This window comes from Mesitornis unicolor, unplaced genomic scaffold (genome assembly GCF_000695765.1).
Source record: "Mesitornis unicolor isolate BGI_N332 unplaced genomic scaffold, ASM69576v1 scaffold111, whole genome shotgun sequence".
Taxonomy (NCBI): Eukaryota; Metazoa; Chordata; class Aves; order Mesitornithiformes; family Mesitornithidae; genus Mesitornis; species Mesitornis unicolor.
The window spans coordinates 33911-60681 of NW_010161449.1; the positions used below are offsets into that span (position 1 = coordinate 33911).

A 26771-nucleotide genomic window follows, 5' to 3' on the forward strand; every position below is an offset into this window, starting at 1 on the left:
GATAAAACTGAGTTTCTGTGACACTAGAAATCTCAGAAAATGGTGGTTGCCCATTCAGTTTCCTGGTGGAGAGGGGGAGGTTGACAGAAGTAACTAGTTTGCTCATGTCTGTGTACTCTTTTCAGGTTCTTTGTCTTCAGTCCTGTTTATGGAAGGGAGTGTGTATTACTAGTTTGACAGAAACCCCTGCATGGTGGTAATAGCAGTAGTGTTTACCACTTTTCTTCAGATTGGATTAGAAGACTTTTTTCAGTGTAGCTGTTCTGCTGCTTCTCTGTAATTGCCTGAGTCAGCCATTCTGTTTATGTGGTACTTATTTGAATGTCATGTTCCTTTGAAACTTTTTTTCTTTTAGACTTATACAAGAAGAGAAGGAAAACACAGAGCAGCGTGCAGAGGAGATTGAAAGCAGAGTGGGTAGTGGAAGTTTGGATGCCCATGGCCGATTCAGGTCCATGAGCTCCATTCCTCCTCCCTATGCAAGTGGTACGCTTGCTGGTTCTTCCCCACCTGGCAGTGGCCGCTCCACCCCAAGGCGGATTCCACATAGTCCAGCTCGGGAAGTGGACAGACTAGGTATCATGACACTGGTAAGTAGCCAGTAACTTTATTTTTTCTAAAGAGTGTTAGATTTCTCTAGGAAATGGGTTGTTTGATTTCTCCTTCTTCTCCTTCTTACTCAGCTGTATTTTTCCATTCTCTAGGTTTTTCTACCGTTTCCTCTCAACTTCTATAAAAAGTGTAAGATACAGTCATAATGATTAGAAAAAAACATTCAGAACTCAAGTCTATTATTTGGTCAACATCTTGTGCCTAAGTATTCCTTCTGTTGTTATAGTCTTTCTCCTGGCTCCTCTTCCTAGAAGAGATAATGTTTTCTTTTCAGCCCCTGCTACAGCAACCAGTTTCTCCCTCTGCTTTAAACTTTATTTTTAGCAGTCCACTATTCCACTAAATACTCAGTTAAAAAATGATCTGCATATATTGCATTAATCTTGAAGATGGTGGAGGTATCACAACTGTTTTAATGAGTGTTAGTGTCTTGGTTTAGCCTTTTAAGACTGGCAGGTAACAGAAGTGTCTGTTAGGCCTGGTAGCTGGTGAAGTAGTAGCTTGGGCTTAGCAGTTCAGTAAGTAATGAAAGATGAATCCATTCTTTTGACATTCATATGAATGCTTAGAAAAACTAGTCCTTGTAGGAGCTGCTTTATGCATGCAAACCTATCTGTAAAAAAACAAGATATGAGTTTTCCACCTTTTTGTTCTTACGTAAATGTTCAGCAAACATAACAGTTGCTCATATTTGGAATACCTTCTATTAGGGAGCATCTTGGATACAGATGTTTATTTGCAAGCACTCTCCAGGACAAGCATCTTCCCTAATTTAGCTTTAGATATGTTACTTTGTCTCCAGATTTGCATGTGCATTTGGAAACTGTACTTGCTAGTTGTACATGCTACACCATACTTACTATACCTTACTGTCTTGGATTACTGCACTTGTATCATGCCTATACTACACCATCCAGGTAATGCTGCCCGTCACTGTAAGAGCGGGTGGGCTGTAAATGACTGAGTTGACTCATTTAGCTGTCTTATAGGAGTGTTTAAAAACAAGTATTTCAGCTAACTACTTCTGCTGGCTTTTTTTAATGAATGTGTACGTACACCAAAAGAATATTTATTTTTATACAAAGGAATAATTTTTTCTTTCTTGCATTAAAAAAACCCAATCATTATGCTAGCTCTAGCTATATGTCTAGGGTCAAGCACACTTCTTTTACAGAAACTAACAAAAACCTTTCCATAGTAATAAGTAGTTAGGCTAAGTCCTTCTCTTACAGAAAATAATATGCAAATTTAAGTAGCTATTTTCATGAAAAATAGATCAAAAGAATGTGTGTCTTACGTTAAAATTTAATGTAACTGAATGAAAGCGAACTGTAATTCAATTCACTTTAGATTGTAAGAACTGTGACTCAGAGGCACTTGATCCTTTTTTTGCAGTTGCATTTCTCTGACAGCTTAGTACTTGGCAACTAATTTGTGAAAGCTTTTACGGAAAGCGTGAAAACAAGACGCTGTGCTTCTAGAACTGCAGAACAAGAGCTTTCTAGAAACTTTCAGAACAGCTATGAATTATCAGACTGAATGAGTCATTATGGGTTGAGTTTTTTGGTTTTAAAACATGTTTTATGTTTATGACCATGATGGCAACATTAGCTTAATTCTAACTGTAGTGGTGGTGTTAGACAGTTCAGTTAGCTGAAAACCTCATGATTAAACTTAATTGAAAAGCATCAACATAATAAATAGTGAAACCTACAGCTCTCGTCAGCAGTTCTTGTGGACAGTTTTCATTCCATATGGTAAACACTTTCATTTTTATGGGTTATTGGATTTAATAGATGAAAGATCCAGGAAGGATAAAATCTGTCTGTTGTACTCTAAGAACTTGGAGATGATCTTTAAAGGTCCCTTCCAATCCAAACCCTTCTATGAACCTCTGATTTATTAACATAATACTCTGGTCAGATTGAACAAAACTTTACATAATAAGGCTGCAGAGTTTGCATGTATTCTAAATAAGAAATGATTTAAAGTTGTCATTTGTGAGGGCAAAACCAACACACAATCCCATCTGCCCCCCAGACTTTGAACGGGACTGACTTTTTTTTTTGCTTACAGTCTTTTAAAATAATTTGTTGCCAAATATAGTGATAATTATTAAATTATGTAAATTAAACTTTTGTCAGAATCAGTCTGTAACTCAAGGTTGCTGCCTTGCTACATGCACAGGCAGAGGTGAGAAGTACCTAGGAAATGAGATACAGCAGCTTCTGGAGTGAATGGAGGATAAAATAAAACCAGTGGTAGATTTTTATGCAGACATTCCAGCACTATAAATTTGGTAAAAAGAACTGAACACTGCTTCTGTATAGAAATCAGCTATTGCTGGCACTCTGTTTCGCAGTTAAAATATGGCTGCTTTTTATGCTACATAGAGAACAACTGCAGAAATCACTGAGGTGTGAGAAGGGACTAATAGAGACAGGGTGTTGAGCCTGCTTTGACTACCATGTAGGTTATATAGGCCAAGGCAAGTCCTTGACATATGACTGGAAACTCTCTCACTTTTTAAAAGCAACACCTTATGCCCTTATGTGCTTGACTGCTTTTCTTGCTGAAGATAATGCACATTTTGTGTGCTAATTTGCCTATAGTACCAATACAATGAAATATCTATAGTACTTTTATAGATAACCGACTCTAAGTCTTGATTTTTTTTCCTTCCTTTTCCCCTCTTCAGTGTTACATTTCAGTAATCTGCGATTTGAAGAGTACTTCATACTCTTTCTCTGTGTCATTGCTGTAATTGTTAGTTATATTCTCCCTAAGATGTTTTGTTTGTAGTAGTTGTTGCAGCCTGTGCTACAGTTTACAATAAATATGGCTTTTCCAAATTTCTTTTCTTTGCATGCATCTATCAGCCTAGTGATTTAAGGAAACACCGTAGAAAGGTAAAAATCTTCAGTTTATTTACTGGTGTGCCCCTTCATCTCTTTCTCTGTACCCAAACTCATTAATGGATAACAGGAACATAAAAGAAAGCATTTGCAGGATAACCCTATAATAAAGCAAGATTATATGCTCTTTGATAATAAATGTAAAATTATTTATCATCTTAACATAAGTGTGGGCTTGCTTTGTTTTGTGGGCATTTTTCTTGTTGTTTGGCATTTTTTGCTAGTGTGGGGGACTGTTGTGTTTTCTGTTTGTAACCACTGTTTTGCAGTCATCATGAAACTATATTGAATTTTAAAGATCTGTTAGTGCACACACAGACAATTCTTAATTTCTGATATTCAGACTTTGAGATAAGCCATAGTTCCAGGTGCGTAGAAACAGACTTCATAGAATTGATAATCTTGTTAATGATTGTGTAAACTGAGAGTCAAGATACCTTCTTTTGACAGGACTTTGATTTCCTGTCTTTGCACTTGCTTAAGCTGCAGTCAGGTATATTAGTTTTATAACGCTGAAGAAATTACTTTCATTTATAAAGTTAAGAACTAATAAAAGATGAGTGATGCTTGCTAATTTCACTAGCTCAGACTGAAATTTAGTAGTTTGCCACTGAAGTTGACAGAAAATTCAGAAAAAAGGCAAAATATAAGCACCTGCAGAATGGTATTACTCAAGTCACTTTTCCTTCCATTATTTGTTATGCATTCGTGTTATGGCGTTTCCAATTAACGCCTCAGGTTTTCATTCATTTTCCATTAGTCTCCAGCTTCTAGAGAAGAGGTACGAGATGATAAAACCACAATAAAATGTGAGACATCACCACCTTCTTCACCCCGATCTTTGCGTTTGGACCGAGTCCAAAAAGGAGCTTTGCATACAGTGAGCCATGAAGATATCAGGGACATTAGAAAGTAAGTAGCTGTGAATAAGCCAGACCTACCAATAACTTAGCATTTCAGATCGTCAGAATAACATCCTGAAACTGCAGAGCTGTTCAGCCTTATAGGACTTAGTCTAGATATTGAAGTGTTACTCAAAAAGTAACGAGTGAACACATGAATGAGTGACCTTTACAAAAACAATAAGAACACAGATTTTGTTAATGATCAGAAATTACTTTATGGGAAGAGTTCTTCTGGTACTCAAGATCTGCATTGTTTGCTTGGTGTTTAGGAAATGGACGATGTACAATTCAGTCGTCTTTCACAGCTGGAATTTAGCTGTAAATTTAGAAGTTGCAAAATTACCGTCGTTTTGATTGACTGAACTTTTTTATAAATGTCTGAATGGATGGATTCCACTGACTTATTTCAAACTTTCGTTGTCTGGAATTTGTCAGGAACTTTTGTTGTCAACGTTGACTTCTCTAAATTGCTCTTTAAACTCTTACTTCTTAGAAAAGTAAAAATTCACTTGTAGTTGCATACTATAGTATATAAAGACTATATCCCTTCCTTTCCTGCATGATTTAGTTGTTTCCACTGGGTTTTTTTTCTGTTTAATGACATGTATTTTAGTAGATATGTTTCTTTTTATGAGTCATTAAAAACTGAAATTAATTTCATTAGTGAGTTACAGAGCTTTTGTTAACTTGTACAGAAATCTGAACTTCTCTCACTGTATTATGCCAGTGAATTTGTTGTACATGTGCTTCTTTGTGACTCCTTTTTTTGTAAAGTTCAACAGGCTCACAAGATGGGCAAACAAGTAACCCTAGTAGCAGTAATAGTAGCCAAGATTCTCTTCATAAAGCCCCCAAAAAGAAGGGGATCAAATCCTCTATTGGCCGCTTGTTTGGCAAGAAAGAAAAGGGACGACCTGGACAAACAAGCAAGGAAGCACTAGGACAAGGTTGGTTTGTTTTTTGGTGTTTTGCACAGTGAGAGAGACTGAATTTTCATGTATGTACATATTTATGACATTATTTTGATGCTGATGTAAAGCCTTTTTTTAGAACTAGTGATACTGAATTTGTCTAGTAGGGTCATTTCATGAATGTAGGATGCAAATTTAGTGAGTCGAGTGTTGCTGTCTTCTAGTCTCATGCAGCCAGATTATTGAACCTTATTCACTGTTATGGCTTGTTTTGTGAAGCAAAAATTTCAACTGTATCATGGAAGTGAAAGGCTTTTGTTGATACTGACACTAACAGTGTTGTCTTCACTTTGGACCCAAAGGAACTCCCTTGAAACAAACCCAGCTGGCTTAGTAAATGCTACGGTTACCTTTCTCTCTTGAGTAATTCTTAGAACAGAGCAGGACCCTTGGTGTTGTCACCAACCATAAGTGATACGGGGACCCTGAGAATTTGTCTTACAGGTGGTTGAAACGTGAGGTTCTCTGTGGGACTCCAGCTGGTTTTGGACAGCACCTATTTGAGTCCATACCGATCTGATTTTCCTATTTTTCTATGCTATGTTGATGCGTATTAATTCCACTAGAAATTGGTGATAGATGGGCTTGGATGTTTGGCCTTGTACATTACATCAAAAAGTTGTTACATATTACAAAGAATAAAATACTTTTGTTCAGGAAAGCTGTAATGATTTTTGAGTTATACCTGGCCAAAATTGAGAAGATAACACAACTGGTTTTATTTTTATTTTTTTTTGTAGTTGGCATGGCAGAAGCAGATAGTTCCTCTCAGGATGCATTAGGTCTCAGCAAACTTGGAGGTCAGGCAGAAAAAAACAGGAAAATGCAGAAAAAGTAAGTTACCGAGTATTTTTTAATCCTTTGTTGGCAAGATGTTGCTTTGTTTAAAAATATTTTCATTTTTTTGGCTTTGTTTTCTGGTATTTTTGCCTAGTATGGTACTATGGCTAATAAGTCTCTAGAAATTTTTTTTCACTATTTTTTTTCCATAACATTAATAGTAGCATAGGTCATGGTAAGTCTGAACCTAATTTCAGTGCTGAAAGCTTATTGTCGAAATGCTGTAATAAAAAAATGCAGAGATAAAAGGGAACTATTACAACAAATTTGGAGGAAGGTTTGATATTTAATATCTGCTTTGGGTTTAATTCATTTGGAAGATTTCCCAAAGTTGTCTTTGGCTGTTACTTGCTCCAGAGTGTGAAAGAGTTGACCGAGTGAAAGCATGAGACGTTCTGAACAGTCACCCTTCTGTGTATGCATTTGCTGGTTCCTCTCTAGCAGGTGACTCTGAAAGCCTTTACTTTTGTGTTGCTAACTGCTGCTGTGTTCGCTAATTTTTTTACTGTTGTTTGAGGTTGTCTTTACACTTTCTCTTATATATTTTAAGTCAAAATCTTTTCTTCCTGCACCATATACTCCTGAATTCTTGTTTTTCAATTATTTGTCACTGTTTTGTTTTTTATGCCACCTTTTAGATATGCAGTTACCTTTTCCCAGGCATGAGTTTTTTCAGTGTGTGTCCAAGGAAATCTTTTAATTTGATACCTTTTGAGTGTCTGTTAAATGTTTTGTTGTTCCCAGGCTTAGAAGAGATGAAGCAAAGACTAAACTCATAGGTGTTAAAAATAGATATTTCTACTGGTAGTAATCTTGATGCTTATATGGTAATACAGGAAATACTCAAATTTATGTGAGTGGGATCAGGCATTCTTTACATTTTTTCCATCCAAGTTGAGCCATACACCTTGAACTTTTGTAGCTTCTGTTCTGTTCAGCTGTCTTTACTTCATGTCAAAAAAACTGACCAAGATCAGACCTGTCTTGCTTTTTTACTGCTGAAGACAGAATAGTGAAAGAAAGTGTTAATTTTATCTTTGTGAGAGAGATTTCTTGCAGTACCTAAGTTCTGTTAACAAGTAAGAATGATGCCTGGTGACTGCTAATGAAAACCAGCAGTGTGTTGGTTTGAAAAGTCAGAATGGAATTTGGTTTTGTTTGTGTAACAGAAGGCTCAGCTGTTTTTCTTCAGACGGTTACACTGAAGACAATCGTACATTACTATGATCTGGTATTGTTCCTTTTCTATAGAGCTTTAAAGTCCTACCCCATATTGGTTGAATAAATAGTTTTATTCTGGTCATATCTAAATAGTGGTAGGCCTGTCCTTTGAACAGTATAGATTTTTCTCAATGTCAGCAACAAATTCCACTCTAGAGTAGAAGTCTATACTGTCTTGCTTTAATAAATGCAAAAAATGCAGTTGAAGATAAATCATGACTTTCCTTTGTAAACATTCTGCCTTTCAAAAATTTACTGGTATTACTTAAAGTATACCACATGGCTGCATGTTGCTGGTTGCTTTAAAGGTAAGTGTCTCTATTAGACAAATGAAGACTTAAGAGTCTGAAATTGCCTTCCCTAGCTCTTGAATATGGGTATGTGCTAATTCACAGGAAGATGTTTATGGTTCACATACTTCCATGAAAGTAGGTATGAAGCAAAACTGTTGATGAAGATATGTATCATAATATTTAGCTTTATTACCTTTATTGCTGAGAGAAGCAGGACCCTTTGAACTTCCATGAGAAGCAAATTACCATTTAAAAAATCCCAGCAATATAATTGAGTCCAGCTGTTTCAGAATCCTGACAGGTATTCTGAACATAGGAAGCAATATTATCAAAAAGCATTGAAGATCCCTTGCAGCCTTCATGAGATGTTTATTATCAAAAAGATAAAGTGATAAAGCTGCTCTGAATCACTTTTAACTTTGATATTGGAGGAGGGTGGAGTTAAAACAAATTCTTGAGACTGACTGTTCACTTCTAAAATCCTGTATTCAGTGAAAAGAATTCCAGTTACCTGAATGCTTGGAACAATGACAGCTGGGTCTATCTATAGTTGTCTCTAATCTCTGTTTGTTTGCTTATCTTTCTAATTTCTTCATGCATGCACACAAATAGACTGAGGGTGGTGTTCAGTGTGTTTACTAACAAAAAGCTATGTATAGTTACAGAATAAAATTACAGTATACATTATTTGCCTTGTTTTTGTATGCCTTTGAGTTTGGTTTAATCATAGTTTTACGTTTTTCCTTCGTTGTTTTATTTTCAATTTGTTTACCATTTGATGTGGTAGTGCAAAATCAGGGTAAGTCTATATTTATTTTATTAGGATTGTTGTGAAATTACGATAAATCTCATTTGGATTTTTTAAGCAATATATTGAAAGCTCTGACTTTTCTGAAAAGAGTCTGATTATGAGAGGAAATACTAGATTAAAAAGAATTTATTGTGAAAATGTGTTGCTGAAATAAATCCAGTGTTCTGTAGTTCGGTGTGAATGCTAGTTCAATGTCTTAATTTGCATGGTGTGAATTTTTGTAACGGAAATCCTAAAACCTACTTAGATGGAATTAGTTTTGTAATTTGGGTTGTGAAAGTTGTCTAGCAATAGTACATATTTGTGACAGTTCATTTCCAAGGTAGATGTATTTCCGTAAGCTGTTGCTCTTTGTTTAGTAACTTTAAGTTGTTTTTAGTGTTTTGTTCCTGCTGCTCGTGTTCTCTGTTAGCTGTACTATTGACAATGTTTGCCACAACGGTCTTTGTGCTTTTCTGTGTGCAACACAACAAACTTAATGCTGTATTAATCAAAAAGGAAGGCAACCCTAAATTTAAGTTAACTCTCCTTAAAAGCATTATACACAAGAAGTTTGTTACGTATCTGAAATCATATAATAAGGATATTAACTTTCCACTGGTGCTCTGCCTGAAGTTAGACTATTTTCATCGTGTTTTGCTACTGTTGTCTTACAGTTTTTGTATCTTGCAACTCTGCCATTTCCATTAGTATCACTCTCCTCACCACCTACAGTGTTTTTTCTATTCTCAACTTCCTCCAAATCAGTTCAGTCTTCAGTTCCATCCAGGTTCTGGATTTATCCATTCCTATTCTCTCTTAATCCAATGACAAAGTGGTGTTGCACCAGGCTGCTTTATTTTCCTTGTGGGGCTAGAGTACGCTTGCCTACTCCATCAAGCAGCTGCAGTTTTGACGTCATTTCTCATCCCATATGACCACAGTGTCTTTTGTTCTCCACAGCTGGCGTTAGATGCCTTTTGAATGTGTCTAACAAGTGTTCCCCTCTTGCACAGCACATTTGAGCTTCAGTTCTCAGTGATGTTCAGCCGACTTCTTAAGTCCATAGACATCTATCCCTTGTTTTTGTCACTTAAAAGTTATTCCAGTAGCCAGCTACTCCTTAGACATTCCTTCACGATCCCAGCTTTATGACATCTTTTAACACAACCAACACTACTGCAATAGTTTCCTTTTCCCCCTCACAAAGATATGAAGCTGGATTTTGCACCTACTTCTTAAATGGTATAATTGGATGGCCTGTGAAACTAAAGTGGCATGTCAGTTGTGACCTTATGGAGCCTGATCATGTATCACTGGAATGCGGCAGGTTTCTTGGTTAAGTTGGAGGGGAATTGTTGAAAAAGTAAAGTTCTCTGCTATAGGAAAAGAACATTGACACATCATTTGCAGATAAAACAGCAGCTGCCACTGAATTTTTCCCATGAGATGTTTTGTGGCTGTGCTACATCTTGTGCTTTCATTGTAATGATTTCCTGTGCAAGCAAGTTTCTATCTCTTCTTGCCTGTGAGCAGATTCCACAATTAATTTTCTATTTCATGGATGTGTTCCTTTTTGGATCCCTGGAATTATTTCTGCATATTATCACAGACATTTTTTGTTGGTTTCTATTTCTGTGTGTTTGCCTCCATCACATTACACTTCCTTCTAGCCACACAATTGTTTTCTGCATACAGTACCACCATGACTTTCAAGTTTGCATCGTAACCGCTCCTTACACTTTTGAGGCATTCCCTGTACTGCTCACCTCCAAATGATTTACTGTTTCATGGTTAACCTGAAGTATGCAGGGAGACTTATAAAACTAGCAGAAATTGCACTGCGGTTCTCTGAATTACATGCAATACCCCCAGCAGCTTTATAAGCAGAGGAGGTCCTAGTCAAACCTGAGGCTGCATTGGGCTTGTCTATGCTCTTTTATCCCTACCGGGCCTCCCTTGCTGCTTGGTCAAGTTACCGCAACCACCAAAAAGACACAGATTTTGAAGTTAGCTACTTGGAAGAAAACCATTGTATTCCTTTCTGGCAAATACAGTATTAAGCATTTTATTCTGTTCTTACCAAGTAGTAGTTTATATCTTATTAATTTATTTTTCTCATATTTTAATCTTTAAACAACAAAGCGAAGCAAAACTGAATGTGATCGGGCTAGTGATTTGTGAGATTTATGTTGTGTTCCACAGTAGCAGGAAAATAAGCTGATCCTTTATTCCTAATTTAGAAAGATATGTATCTTTTTGAAGTGTAATGTATTAGCCTTTATGATCTTCTCTTCTTTGTTAATGGAATCTAGCTTTTGAGCTGCTAACTGCTGAACACGATTTCTGCCTTAATTGTTGGGACTTAACCACGCTAATGTACTCATTTATTTGTAACCAGTTGTCTGGTAGTTCTTTCCTTCCTCCATTTTTTTTCATTCCTGGGCAGCACATTTGATTAGGATAAAGTACTGGGAGGTTCTTCCAGAGAAATAGGAATTTATTGACATGCAGATGGAGAATTGCTATCTATTGATAAAACAATTGCTAATATATTTATTACTTCAATGATTATTTTTTATTGGTAGTTGTCTACCAACATAACATGAGCATCCTAGGTAGGCTGGCATGTGTAAAAGCGCTGAATACAGCAAATCAGTTTTGCACTAGTAACAGAAAAAGCTACTAGTCTGTCAGTAACCCCTTTTCAAGGTGTCTTGTGGTAGTTTTTAAGTATCTGTGAAATATTTTGTCATATTTTCAGTGATTACAGTTCTGAAAGGGAGATTTTGTTTGTTTTAAGATCTTGAATCTGCAGTATTGCAGCTTATCTTTATTCTACACTCGCAGGCATAAAAAAAGCATAAAATGGTAAAAACTGTTCACTGAACGCTTAACCATATACAACTAGCATTGAAAGCTATCTTAAATATGCTTTTTTCAGACTATCCATTTTCTCAGACAGACATATCCAAGCAACATTGCATGCTTACACCTGCAAAGCTAGTTTTTGACTCGTGATTTATCAACATTTTTGGCAGCTATTTAGAGGGATTTTGTGAGCTTCTGTTGTTTCTATAAGCTGAATTGTCAATATTAAACTTCAGTCTCTTCTGTTTCAGAATAACAAAGGAAATGGTGTCATCATAGGAGATGAAAGCTGAGTTTCAGTACACAGCCTTTCAGAATATAATTACCAAAGCATGGCTCTCTGAATATAATGGTTGTCTGAGGCTGTGCCTGAAATTCTGATGAGCTTGCTGTTGCAGACTGAAATTCACCAATTAAATGGCTACTGTCCCATTTTCCAGCCTCGACAGCCTGATGGACAGTACCATTTTGATGGCTTGGCTATCTGATGTACTCGCATGTTTCTGCAGGTTTCCTGTCTGCACATTGAGGATAAATTGCTATTTTGGTTCAGTCTAATTTGCTGAACAGAAAACTGCAGCAATTGAGAATCTGACCGACAAATAAGTCTGACATCTCCACTTTGTGTTGGCAGTGCAGGTTAGAGTGTCAGTAGCAGTTTCAGAGAAATTTCTGAAACGTGAGATTCAGCAGTTCTGCCCCTCTGAAATTTCCTACCCAGTTCAGCTTATGTACTTGTGCTGTGGCTGCCTTAGTGGGCCTATCATATAATGGTGAGAAAGGGAGAAAGCTAACTATGGGAAAGAAAATAGTAAATTAAATGCAGTGTTTAAATTGTAACATCTAGTTATAACTCATTTCTCTTTGTTATTAATAACTATTTCTGTAATTGTAGGCATGAGTTGCTTGAGGAAGCTAGAAGACAAGGTTTGCCTTTTGCACAGTGGGATGGGCCCACTGTGGTTGTGTGGCTGGAGGTAAGTGGACCCTCCAAAATGAATAAATAAAAATCAAAAATCTCAATATACAGACTTCTAAAGAATTTATGGTTTTGGAGCCAGGAATGTTCTCCAGATCGTGCTTACTTCCTTTTTTTGTTTGTTTCAGCTGTGGGTTGGGATGCCAGCCTGGTATGTGGCTGCCTGCCGAGCAAATGTGAAAAGCGGTGCTATCATGTCAGCCTTGTCTGATACAGAAATACAGCGTGAAATTGGAATTAGTAATCCTCTGCACAGGCTGAAGCTGAGGCTGGCCATTCAGGAAATCATGTCCCTTACAAGTCCATCTGCCCCTCCCACCTCAAGGACGGTAAGGAAGGGGATCCAGCAATAAACGTCTTTTAGAACCACTAGAATTTCCAAAAATTCTACCTTAAAGACTTAACTGAGAGGATTTGAGTTTCAAATAAGAATTTCTAGAAACATTAAACTGTAGAGAAACACACACATTATTTAAATATAGGATGTTTCTTCCTTTCATGGAAAATAAATGAAAGAATAACTACATTATTATTACAAAGAGAAGTTTATACTGTTGTAAGTATATAATCCAAAACATTTAAAGCACATGTTATTTGCTTCATCTTTTGGCCTGAGAAGAATATATAATACAGATGAAGTTTATGTGTGTGTACAGAAGTTTGTGAAATAGGCGGAGGCTCTTTTAATCCATGTATGAGGCCATTAATTCCAAGTAAGGATTCAGGCCACATAAATTAGGAGTCCACCTGTCTCTCTCTATACTATAGTTAATTTAGACACTTGAACTTCCTCTCAGGAGTCTTCCCTGAAATCTAAAGTTACTTCTGAGATTCCTGGGATTACTTATTGGGCTACAAATGCATTTTTCAGATTAGAATCATGTGTTTGCCCATTAATTACAACAGTGTAAGCTATTTATCACATCCAGTTTTGTTAATATCTTTGAAGAAAAGTGATCCATGTTAATAGGCTTTTATTCCATGCCATTACTTTCAGTAGATATACCTGTACTTAAGACTTTAGAAACCATTGCTTTTGCCCATGCCTGCTCCTTACGTGTACCGATTGCTTATATGTTCTGCAACCTCTCCTCTTTGTTACTGCTTTCCTTTCACTGGATGGGATTGGTTCCCTGTGGGGTCATATTAGACCACGGGAAATGTCTGGGTAACACATGAAGAGATGGAAAATCTTACAGCCACGCAACAAACGGTTAGTTTATAGTGTTGCCACTTCTGTTCCTTCGAGTGCTTTTCCCACTTTTTGAACATTTGAATCAAGTGCCTTTTGGTCTGGTTTTTTTTTTTTTTTAAATAATGCATTAAAATTCTGGATCATAGCTGCTTCTAATTATTAACTGTGTAACCTGCATCTTGATAGTTTTTTCCAGAAGGGGGAGGAAATCAACACTGCTAAGATTGTAAACAAAACTTTCTAATCTGTAAAATGGATCTCTAATTTGATTGACTAATAGACAAATTGACTTATTTGTGAAAAAATTTCTTCTCTTCTGAAAGCTTAATCAGTAGATGGGTTGCAATCTCTCATATGAAAATGAGTGCCTTGTATGGTTTTTTACAGTGCATGATGCTTGCTTTAGCTAGATTTTTCTGGTATGCAGTAGAGAATTGCAGTGCATCTTTAACTTTGATCTCCTTACTAAACTTAAATACTAACATGTATGTGTTCTTTTGCTTTTCTAACCACGTAACAGGAAGATGAGGAGGGAAGCTGGGCTCAGGTTGGAAACTTTATGTAATATTATAGACTATATGTAAACTGTCACAATAATTAGAGCATGAAAGAATCTGTTTTTCCTGTATAGCAGTTTCTTTTAGTGACTCTCGGTGTGACTTGGGGATTGGGAAAGGGGGAAAACTACAGGTTTATTGCTGTAGAATACATCCTTGGAAGATACACTCTTACATTTTGGTGATTTAAATAATTTAATGTATTTTAAAAATTCCAAGATTTGGTGATTCATCATTTGAAATTTGTAAAATACTTTGTTACGCAGTACAGCACAAAAAAAGCTATGCATGTGAACTTTTAATAATAGGGGAAATAATATTCAGAAGCCTTTGTTATCATTAGCTCTCTGAAATATTTATCTTCTAGTTTATGAATCACCAAAATGTAGTTACTCTTTCTTAATGAGCATTATGTTCATTGAACATGCTAGATGAAATTTCAAAACAATTTCATGACACAAAGCATGGCATGTTTTGATGGGGGATGGCTCTCTGGGGAGCCAGAAGTCCCACGAAAATATCTGCTGTGGTGCAGAAAGTCCCTGTTCGACCTGGCCACCATCACAGGTGTGCTACAAGACATAGTGAGCCTAGATAGTTAAGTAGATTTCTGTGCACTAATTCTGTAATCCTCCTCGAGTAATTGTTTTCCCCTTAAAGTCGTGACAAATCCTAATTGTATTTTCAGGCATTGAGATAGTTGAGTATTTTATACAGGGATATACAGAAAACTCAGGATTTGCCTGTGACCTGTACCTTTGGACAGTATAGTCTCTTCTTGCTTGGCTGCTCTCCAGCTTAAGCCTGTTTAAGTCCCATTAACTACATCTCAGATACTCATTTGGAGATTGTCAATGATCATAGTTTTCCTCCCTGTTAGGAGAGTAACATGCTCTTTCAGTCTGCTACCTAGTGATGGCTTGAAGAAATGCATTTCTATGTGGCCTTGCTCCTTTCCAGAAGATGCTTCCTCTAGAGGAGAAAAATAAAGCTTTTGACTTTTAATTGCACAGTAACAATAAATTATTACCCTCAACTTCTGAAAAAAGGAGCTGCTGCTTTTTGTTGCCCAAGGGATGATTAGATGCATAGTAATAAACTCTTTCTTTTAGAAGTTTTATCCAAAAAATGCCTGGTGATTTGCAGGTCAATAGTGCAGTGAGGGAAGTCTTTTTAGAATTGTTTCTTCTTCAGTGGTGGGATTTTAAAATTTTTTTTTCTTACTTGATTGGGATCAATTTCTGAAAACAGGTAAGAGTTATTGAAAAAAATCCTGCAGGTTTTTTTGTAATCTCTTGTATTTAAATGGTCATGGGAAAATTAAGATTCACCCCTGCCCCCCCCATTTTCAAGAGATGTAGTATCTTTAATATCCTAATACCAAGAGCCATAGAATTTATTTTTATCAAACCCATATAGATTAGTCTTTTCTCTTTCTATTAGTTCTTGCATTTTTTAAATGCTCTTCAACCTGAAATAAATTAAAGCAGTTTTATTTACTGATCTGAATATCTAAACTTACTTTTCTTCATGAAGTTGACTTCTTCAGAAAACATATATGTAGTATTCAATATTTTTATTTGCTTAACTTTACAGGCTAGGAATTAAGTAAGCGCTGTTTTAATTTTTTTCTTCGTTTTCTAAAAAAGCTTTTTTTTATTTCCCATTTTAATAAGCTTATTCTTTAATCTTTTAAAAACAGACATTAGCATATGGTGACATGAACCATGAGTGGATTGGCAATGAATGGCTCCCTAGTCTGGGGCTCCCTCAATATCGCAGCTATTTCATGGAATGTCTTGTTGATGCTCGAATGCTGGATCATTTAACTAAAAAAGATCTGCGTGGGCAACTTAAAATGGTGGACAGCTTCCACAGGTAAATAGATTTCAGTTGGAGACCTAACTTACAGTAAATGTTTCTACTATCTCTAAATGTGGGAGATTTTTTCTAAATTTTTCTTCTTTTCTAAACAGAAACAGTTTTCAGTGTGGAATTATGTGCCTACGAAGACTGAATTATGATCGAAAAGAACTTGAAAGAAAAAGAGAAGAAAGCCAGGATGAAATTAAGGGTTAGTGCATTGTCTTGACCTCAATCACTGTCTGCCTCAACAATGCATTTTAAAAAAGGCATTAGAAGGAGGAATTATTTATAAAATATCAAGTGTTAAACATCGGAGGTGTGTCTGGATGCAGTGAATCATGAAACGCATCATTAAATTGTGCACCTGTGCAGAGATGTGCTACAAATGTAGGCATTTTTGAAACTCCTACTGCTCTGAAGTTTGACATAAAGCTAAATGTTTTAGGAGGATGAGGGTTTTGAAAAGGTTTTTTGTTTGGTTTGGGATTTTTTCCTGCTCTATTGACTTTGCATCTACGTGGGTTTTTTGTTGCTTGTGGCTGGTAATATTTATTACCCAGCACATTACGGAAAAAATACCCAGGTGACTTATGTATTTATATCTTCCAGATTCATAGCGATTATTGAACAAGAGATGAGAAAAGAAGAAAAAGCAGAAATTGGGAATTCACAGTATTATACAAGACTTCCCATAGAAATCTGGTCCCCTGCCTTATATTAGATGTCTTTTCTGACGTGTCAAACTAAAATTTTAGGTTTCCCTTGTACACAATTTGCTTAGAAAGCTCTGTGTCTGCTCTTGCCCTTTCTTTTTAAAATGTTGATAGCTTTTTTGATTATTCTACTAGTTGTACCTGAGAATGTTCCCAGTAATTACAACTGACTGGCCTGAAACAAGCCTGTGTTGTGGCTGGTAAGCCTTTTTTATCCTCATAAATGATATAGCTGCATCTATTGCCTATAGATTGCTCCTTGGAACATGTAACTCTTGAATTCCCCCTGAGTATTGTTTGTGAAGAATGTCTCTTGACGCAGACCAGCAACATACTGTGAAGCATTATAACAGTTCAATTGGTATAGAAGTTCCTGAATAGTGTAAAAAACCTACTTGTAAGAACATAGGTTTTGTTTTGACATTTGGGCTGAACATGTAAATGCTGTTTTATGTTTTTCCTCGAAAAAGAGCTAAGATGAGAGTATATTGACCGTTGAACTAGAGTATGAAATGTCTTCCAGCAAACTTCCAATATGTTTTCTTTCCACTTTAAATTTTTGTTTGTGGAAAAGTGTATTAGTATGCATACACAAAATGAAGGTAAGTCTGCCTTACTAAACTGAACACCTTCAGAACTTAAAGGTAGATGAGATTAAAAGCTTTAAACAATAATAAATAAAGCTTTCTGTTCAAGTTCAGTAGGAAGTGCGTAAGAAACTGCTGTAAGATTTTTCTTTTGAGTAGTAGTATTTTTTTCCCAAAATACTCAATCTGCCTTGGATGTGGTCCGAGCCCCTCTGTGGCAGTGTAAAACAGAAGATCCTGTCTTCCCAATCTGCCGGAACACTGTGCCCAGCTGAACTCATCTTTTAATTTGACTGTAGCCTCCCTTGTAGGCAGAGAGAGAAGACTAAGCGCAGACCTTTGGGTGCAAGGGAAATAACTGTGTGGAAAGGATCCAGCACTGAGTGTTGGAGTCTAGGCATGAACGTGTATTGCCAATTCGCAGCATTTCATGCACACCAAAAGGGCAGAGCAAATTGGATTGCAACCTAAATGCTAAATATCACAGTTCTTTGAGGGCTACTATTTAAGAGCATTTACGATGAATTGTGTATATGTGAAAACCAATTCTGACAGGAGCATGCAGATCAAGAGAGGACTGCGAGTTTTTTTGTTCAGAAAAGTTGTAGTGTTATAAATTTGGCACCTTTTTTTTTCTCCATAGATGTCCTTGTCTGGAGCAATGAAAGAATGATCCATTGGGTAGAGTCCATTGGTCTTAAAGAATACGCGAGCAACCTTAGAGAGAGCGGAGTCCATGGTGCACTTGTGGCCTTAGATGAATCATTTGATTACAATGCATTAGCTCTCTTACTACAAATACCCACTCAAAACACACAGGTAAGCAAGAAGTAGTTACTTAATGGCTGATAGGATTTTTCTCCCCTATGGAAGGTTAAAAATGGAACTGTTTTTTTCTTAAGTGCGTGTCTTTGTATTCCCAGCTCTAGAAACTTTAAAAATGGAAAGTTGTCCATTATCTGATAAGAGAACAACATACAACAATGCTTTTCTTACTGTTTTCTAATTGTTAATAACAATCCTGGTTGATAAATTTGTTTGAACAAAGATTACTGTTTGAATATTTTCCTTATAGCCCATCTTCACAACATTAATGTTAATCTCACTATTTTTTTTGTTTGCTAGTTTTTATTCTGAAATAATTAAGATTGAGTCAGAAATCACGAACTTCATATCACAACAAAGGGAAGTGGGAACTGCTAAGTCTTCCTTAAATTTTTAGTAAGTTACAACTTAAATTGTAACTTGTCAAGTACTAAGTATGTTTATTGATCTGATAAGACAGTGTTAAACAACTTGGGTTATAGTAAGTTTTAAAAATTATTATAGGTTACTAATTACTAATCTTTTGGAATTAATTTCCATTTCTTTCTTACCTTTGTATTATATACTTTAGGCTCGTGCTGTTCTGGAGAGGGAATTTAATAACCTCCTTGCTATGGGCACTGACAGAAGACTTGATGAAGTAAGTTACTTGAGTTGTTGACCCATGTCGTGGTCCTGGGAACTTTTATCAGAGCTGTTAAGTGAAAGAATTGAGCTTGAACCTCTTTGTCACTATTCTGTCAACAGCTTAGAAAACTTAACTTGCAATTCTTTGCCTTTGAGAGTTTGAGTATGGGAGGTTTTGTGTGTTTAGGTAAGATAACTTTGAATATGAAAATATTGAGATGATTTGGAGGTTGGTGGGTTTTTTTGTAGCTTGCGTAGTTAATGTCTAATAGCAGCACTTTGGGCTGGATCTTCTATCTAAACTGTGGGAGAATTAGTGACCAGTGTTGCAGATGGACAAGCTATAATAGAGAAAGGCACTGTGTAGCATGTTTCAAACTGTTGGCCTAAGGAGCAGTATTTCAGATAATGTTGAGTGTTTTTCAAGAAAGTTTGAGGTGTTAATATCTGTTACCTGGTGGTTATCTATACCAGTACTATGTTTGGACATCAAAGTAATTTTTATTGGGCAGTCTGTGATCTAACAGTGTATAAACTTCATTCAAACGTAATGAGTATAAAACTCTTAAAGTAAGCGTGAGACTCTTTTGTAAACCCTGTGAACCCATAGCATAAAGGAGAGACTGTTACATCTTTGACGTTTTAAGCCACTCTGTGCTTAACTCAGTGAACAGTTTCGACCTGGTGTTACTTCCCCAAGAGACACCCAACTCTGCTACCTGTTCTTTGGTGCTAGCGGAGTTTGTGGTAGCACATGTAGGTCAAAGTGGTTCAGGTTAAGACTATGGTGACAAAACCCTAATGTTGGTTAACCAGGTCAGGGAACTCATCCGTAATATCTCCGAAACTTTTGTGCTAGTATGAGGAAGAGGGCAGAGGAAGGGTGAAAAGGTTTTAATAACATCATCAGAAAGCAGCTTGATAGTTTTCTAAGGTATTTTCCCTTAGTGATTTCAAACTGCAAGAGAAGGAGCTTTGAGGGAATGGATGTTTGCTCCGTTGTAGTGGCACAGGGCAGTTTGTTGAACATAATGCAGACACTTGTCTCCTAATTCTAAAAGGGGATAAATTTTAGGTAAAATAGCATTCCAGTACTGTTTAGCATTCCTGAACTGTTTCTAAAGGTGAAGTTGGCAAATGGGGGTGCATAACGGGTATACTTGCATTGACATCAGACCTTCACTGGAAAAGACATTTTTGGAAGTGAGACTTGCACTTACTAAATACAATAGTTTAATATTATATTTCTGAAGTGGAATATTACTTGAAAGATACAAGTGTATTAATGGAGGAGAATGCACCTGGATAATTACAAGTTAAGTTTACTTAAGTGCTTAAACAAAATACTGCACAGCAAGATAGTATTTACTGCACTTACATTCTTTTTCCTCACTGTCACTTCCTGTAATTTGTAGCATGAGAAAGCACAATAGGTGTATCATCATTCTTGTAAGACAGAAGTGAAGGTTAAAAGAAAATGTTCAAATTAAGCCTCTATAAGTCAGTGTTCCCAAAGCAGCTTTTATAATCGGCTCCACTCCTCATGTTCCCTAAGAATGAGTGATGTGGCATTTATGAATTGATCAAATCACAAAGTACAAACACTGGAAGCACAAAATGTTCTCCTAAATGTGCTGAGCACGTGACTTTCCATAGTTACTGAGCTGAAGATCCTATACTTCAGCAAATGAACACAGATTGCTGCAAATTAAGAGCTCTACTGCTGTTGTACCTGAACTGTTCAGAAAATTAACTCATTCAGTGGTGATATATTAAAGATTGTTATTGTAATCCTTTTAATGTCATTAATCCTTCATTTTTGAATCACTAATTATGTTTATCAATATAACAGGATGATGATAAGAGCTTTAGGAGAGCACCTTCATGGAGAAAGAAGTTTAGACCAAAGGACATACGAGGCTTAGCTGCTGGATCAGCAGAGACTCTTCCTGCAAATTTCAGAGTTACAGCCTCAATGTCTTCACCCTCTATGCAGCCAAAGAAGATGCAGATTGATGGTATTGATTTTGTATTATTTTAAGCATGATGCACATTTTTGCTTGAGATTAAAGGGAAATTCAGTTTAAATTACCTTTTTGCTGCATAAAAGCATCTGCCTTGTGCATGGTTGTATATATAACACTGTGTTTAACCATAGGGTGCTTTATAATTTCAGGAAGCTGTACTAGATGTGGAGTCTTTTTTTACTTCATTGGAATAACAAAAAAGAGAATTATAGTTAGAAATGAGTTTATGTTAAACTAGGAAAATAAAGTAACATTTTAGTGGAAGTCTTTTAATCATGTGACACACGATTTCTAATTAGTAGTAGCAATGCAGTAGCAGTTTCTAATTACCAGCATAAGTCTCACTTCCGAAATACAGTAAAATGCATTCAATAATGAGATAATTCAGTAATTCTGAGATTATTGAAACTTGAGTAAAAGGTACGTTGAAACCCCCCTTGCAGTGGTCACTGAAGTATTGTTGCTCATACTTGAAAGCACTGCTGAAACTAGAAGTGGTTAATATATAAACTGTAAAATCAATTCTGCTTTTCTAACTTGTTGCCTTAGAGTTGGGTGAGTACAGCAGCTGTAATCACATTGCTGTGAGATTTATTTTTTTTAAAACTAACATGCATGCTGTGTTCTGCATGTCTTCCCATGCTTCTTGAAATAGGCAATGTATCAGGAACACAAAGATTGGATTCTGCTACAGTAAGGACCTACTCCTGTTAAAGCCTTCTCCTGGTGAGTAAAGTTGATAGGTATAATAGTAAAGCTGCTTCTTACAAAATAAAATGTCAGGTATTTGAATACAGTGAACCTACCCACAAAACTGTTTACATTTTCGGGGTAGATTGTCATATTGAAAATCAAAACATTATTTCCTACAATGATGACCGAGTGTTTAAGTATTTACTTTTGTAAATATTGTATTATTTTGAGGGTGTTTTAAATCCATGCTAAATAGGTACATAGAAAGTGTTGAAATCAAGGCTTGGATGAAACAGCTAGTTAAAGTGGATCGGAGAGAAGGGATCTAAATTAGGCATATGAAGGAAATAAAATAATGTAGTGTGTGACACTGCGGTTCAGATCTTTCAGAGTCTTTGCTTGATCAAAGTTATTTCACTATAATATACTTCAGTAATTGCATAGTTTTCCAATTCTTAGATACTTTGTGCCGCTGTGATTGCTTAGATTGGTTGGATTTACCCAGATTTAGACTGCAGGTAATCTGTAATCAGTGTGATCAATAAAAGACAGCTTGGTAACACAAGGATATTTAACACAAAATACATGTATTCTCGTTTATGAAACATACCTAGTCCTGTCTTACTTGAGGATTTGGGATTATTTGTTTTTTTTCAGCAGCTTCTACTGTATTTTCTCATGTATTTACTTCAATTTGCAAACAAGTCTGGAAACTATTTTTTTAATTTTTTTTTTAAATTAAAATCCAGTGAATTTTTCTCTCATTAGCTGGTATTTTCCATGGGCTATAAAATGCCTGTCTCTTCCGCTTACAGCTTCTTTCCTTTCTTCTCACCAGTAACATCTCTGCCAACTCAGGGATGCCAACTCAATCCCAGCCAGTTGGCTGCCTTGTCTTCATATTCTGAACCTTTTTGCATGTATACAGGTTTAGTTCTAAAGAGTTCTTACATAGGAAATGCTGAGAAAGGAAATTCTTGCACATAGCAACTCAGTAATAATGTGATCAGTTCATCATTTCAGGGGCTATCTTAAATTTTTTTCTTTTTCTTTTTTTGTTAGTTTCAAGACATTGAAGTTTTAAGTCTTTCCCTCTCCCAAATTCTCCTGGCTGTTTCAGGATTTTCTATAGTCAGATGATCTAGGATAAAACTCTTAAGATGCAAAAATATTTGACCTCACATACTTTACTTTGCATTGCAACTGAACAATACAGAAGGCAATAAAACCTTAATATCATGGCATGGCAATGATTTGATGCATGACTGCTGCACTACTGAGCTGTTTGTGAGAAAGTTAGAATGAGATGGTTTTTATAAGAAATTGCTAATGGATTTTTTGTTTGTTTTCTTTTTTTACAGTTTACCCACACTATTTCTACCGGTGATATGCAGCATTTTGAAAATTTGGAACCCTTAAACTGTTAATACTTGTTAAATGGACACTTTGAGATATTTTATTACAGAGTTTTTAATTAGCGAATAAATTCATGAGTACTATAGAGAAAATATTTTAGATTCTAAATGTTTCTTATATTTATGTCACTTCTCATTTATATAGTTACTTACTTTTTCTGTTTCTATTCAGTCTACAAATCAAATCATTGCTGATTTTTTTTATTCTAATTTTAGTCTTTCCAACTGAATGTACTGTAATGCTTGTATGTATATGCCCCTATAAGTAATATAGGGTTTTTGTAAATTACGCAGTTACTGTAATTATAATTGTTTTTTAATAATGAAACTGAAGGTGAAAAGGATTTTAATAGCTTTGTAATAGTATCATGCCACCAAGCAGTATATATTTTGTCTTTTGGAAATGTTAGCTTAGGTCTGAAAACAAGTCCAGCTTTTTTTCAGGTAAGCATATGTTGTTGTAGAAGGTATGGTACATGATTGTTCTTCTTTTCAGAGCTGTACCTTTCCACAAAGAGGATTTGTCAAGTAGTGGAAATTTCTTTATTTAAAATGTAACTTGTTTTAAAAGCTGGGAAGAACTCTAACACTATGGAACACGTTTTAGAAGTGATTGACTCAGTCATAACACTCTCTGCCTATCTTCACAGTGACTGAAAACAAGCCATAAACCAAGAACTGTTTTTATTTTTATTTTTTTCTTAACTGAGAAAGATAGACTTCATAATAATTCCTGGTCGTAATCCACAGGCCACAGAGAGCTTTTGTCCTCGATTTTTTTGACTGAAAACACTTGTGGAAAGATGCTGGTGAAACTAGTTTTAATGGACCAACCATGAAGCACTGCAGTTTCCTGTCAAATGAGTAGTGAAAGATGAAGGTACAATGGGCTGAAAACTAAAGCAGTGCAACTTCTAATAAAAGCCTTACTTTTCTTACGTAAGTCATCTTCTGTGTTTTGTAAACTTGTTCTAAAGAGTTGTCTGGACTTTAATTTTGATGGTTGTAGCCATTTTGGACTGTATGAGTAGAAAATACATCCAACACTTGTAAATGGCATATTAAAAAGCCAGCAAGAATCTGTGCAGATGGTGCATTATTTATTATGCAACAATATATATAGCATGTCTTTTTTCTTATTTTGTTTTCCACCTTTAACTTGCCTGTAAAACTGAAATTCATTGTTACTATTCTGTTTTTCTATTAATCTTTTGTGTATTTTCAGATTATGTAACAATATGTACAGTCTACTTTTGAACTGTTTTTATCACAGTATTATTTATTGCTTTCTTTCAATAAATTACTGATGCATTTTCCACTGCCAATAAAACACTATTGAAAAGCTAAGATCTAATTGTATGCAGGCAGATACTTTTGCGGTGAGTGGATATTGTCAATAAAGCATCTTATTGATTGTTTGCTGCCCTGTAGATCTTGTTTCAAATGATGACTTTTCTCCAGTAGAAGAATGTTCCTTTAGATGTGACATTTTCTGTGGAATTGTTCAAATTCACATGCGCTGATCAGTTTTTGAAAACCGGTTTTCAGAAGAAAACTTCCTTATTGCCTACTGCTACTGGTAGGTAGAGCTATGTTTTACTTTTTAAAATAGTAACAAAAATTATTACACTACTTCAGTGTATTCTGGTCCACGTGATGAAGATTGAAATGCTGCTCTATATAGCAGCAACGGTTGCTTTGTTAATAAAATGAGATTATGACCATAGCGATATTTGGGGAGAAACATAGGGTTGAGGGGACCAATACAAAATTGGATCACAGTAGGGCTGTTTATGTCAATATATTGTAAATCATTTATTGTGTAAAAGAGAAGACAGAAGGATAAAGTTACAGACTAACGGAAGCAGTAGTGAAGTGTATTTCATCATGTCCTTTAGATCAACAGCAGGGTGTGGAATGCATAGAATGGAGAAATTCTGTGACTGAGGCTTTAAACGTTCAATAATGCAGCTCTGTTTGTCTAGCTTGTCTGTATGAGTTGCTGTTTGATCATCTGCAGTCTTCTATGTTTTCAGAGAATCTGTCTTTCTAGAAAAAGCTAAGGAGAAGGAGATCCTGAGTCGCTGTTCAGCTAAACTTCACTGTTTAGAAAAAAATCGCATAGACGTTTCTGGTCGCTGATGTGATAGTAGGTGTTCAAAGTCATGTATTGTTGCTTCTCAAAAGTGAAAACAACGCGGAATAGACTTGTGAATTGTGAAAAGAAAATACATTTATTATTTTAAGGCTGTAAAACCTTAACTGTTGTGGAACAATGGAACTGACATGAGAGTTAGAATAAATGAGTGAACTAGAAAAAGCTTTCACAAACTGGCAAAGCTGTGTGTTGACTTCCTTCTGAATTCTACAGTGAAGCTATCTCGAAGAAATCAAGAAAAAATGATTGGGTTTTATCTGCAATAAGGAGATACTGGAATGATCTGGGAGAAATTTAAACTTCCAATTTTTGCATGTTTAGAGGGCAGAGACTCTCAGAACAGATTTTATAACTAACTTCATCTTTCTCCTTTAATTTAGAACTAAAAGACAAGAAGTTGCTTTTGTAGTGATTTATCATGCCAAAACTCAAGGCAGAACACGTGAAGTATTTCAAAGCAGAATTTATGGAACTGGGAACTAGGTGGACTAAAGATGGGGAGAAGCACGTCAACAAAATACATTTTTTAGATAAATAAAAATTGATACAATGTTATGTTTGAAGAGTTATTTGAGGGGTGATATTTTTGTTGAAAGTAAGGTGTTGTTTTGCCTGTAAAAGCAAAGCGTTTTTCACTCTATAATTCCATTTTCAGGGTCATGGTTTTGGTGCACTGCTTTAACTCAAGTTATTCTAGATTTTATTAACTTCATTTTTTGTTAATGGTAAATTTTGAAGGGAAAAAAGGACAATGGGAGTCTAGGTAATAGCACCTTGTGGTTTTATATGACATGCAGGAATGGATGGATGAGAAGTGAGTGAGACAGATGAGGTTGGTATTCCTACCTGTAAACAGAGGGACAGGTGAAGACTGTTCAAACAGAGCCAGAAGTAATGCCAAAAGCATTAAGGTTCTCTGAGCCTGCTTTCTTCTCAAGCAGACATCTCTTTAACAGTGAGTTTAGCCCAGTTTTTAAAATATACTACATGGTAAATTTCCCTGTGTTTAATACAGAAAAAATTAATTGAGCCTGTTACTACTGTGGACTGAGTGAAGGTAGCTGTACCACTGAGACTGGGAATGAGCAAATTGTGGTCCTCCCTCCAGAACTTGTGAAAATCTAGATTTTTTTTTTTTTAATTTTACCCTTTCTTTGAGTTTAAATTTGTATCTTTATAATGTTTTAATCTGGAAATGTCATTTGTTAGACTCTCTTTCTCTCCAAAAGATACAAACAGTAGGCAAAGAATTCTTTAAGTGTGTGGGCTGTTTTAAAACCTGCTTGTGAACCGTTTTGCCCACTGTTAAAGAGATGGAACCCCCTCAAGAAGACCTAGTTGGAATTTCCAGAACAGGATGTTGCAAAAGTGAATATTCAGACTTTTTTTATTTTTTTTTAATAAAAAGGCATTCAAAACTACCAAATCCCCTGTAGCCACTTGTAAACTTTTGACGATGTATTTTTTAAGTAGTAGTGCTTGGTCATCCCCTTCTCCCCAGCGATTTTAAGAAGTTGGGAAAGGAGCAGCTACACAATCTCTACCATTTTAAGTGACTCTCAGTAATGCCGTAGATGGGGTCCTCCTGTCGCGGGGTACCGGCAGCCGTGTCCCACGGCGGAGCAGTGGTCCTCGGTTAAGAGCGCCAGGGCCGTCCGGGGCAGCGCCGCCCGGCGGGGCGGGACGTGCCGCGTCCCGCTCCCACCTGGAG

At 36.1% G+C, this 26771-nt stretch overlaps 1 protein-coding gene across 1 annotated transcript in view; it reads left to right on the plus strand.

Annotated features, from left to right (window-relative positions):
* Positions 1-24643, plus strand: part of PPFIA1 (protein tyrosine phosphatase, receptor type, f polypeptide (PTPRF), interacting protein (liprin), alpha 1) — a 58163-nt gene extending 33520 nt beyond the window's left edge. The window contains exons 17-32 of the mRNA XM_010192864.1: positions 356-590; positions 3492-3521; positions 4288-4439; positions 5207-5379; positions 6144-6237; positions 12314-12395; positions 12526-12726; positions 13548-13610; positions 14113-14139; positions 15852-16027; positions 16126-16223; positions 17959-18134; positions 18712-18780; positions 20620-20785; positions 21450-21520; positions 22849-24643. Of these exons, the coding sequence (XP_010191166.1) occupies positions 356-590; positions 3492-3521; positions 4288-4439; positions 5207-5379; positions 6144-6237; positions 12314-12395; positions 12526-12726; positions 13548-13610; positions 14113-14139; positions 15852-16027; positions 16126-16223; positions 17959-18134; positions 18712-18780; positions 20620-20785; positions 21450-21508 (1801 nt within the window). The 3' untranslated portion in view covers positions 21509-21520; positions 22849-24643. The remainder of the gene's footprint in view (positions 1-355; positions 591-3491; positions 3522-4287; positions 4440-5206; positions 5380-6143; positions 6238-12313; positions 12396-12525; positions 12727-13547; positions 13611-14112; positions 14140-15851; positions 16028-16125; positions 16224-17958; positions 18135-18711; positions 18781-20619; positions 20786-21449; positions 21521-22848) is intronic.
* Positions 24644-26771: the final 2128 nt, after the last annotated feature.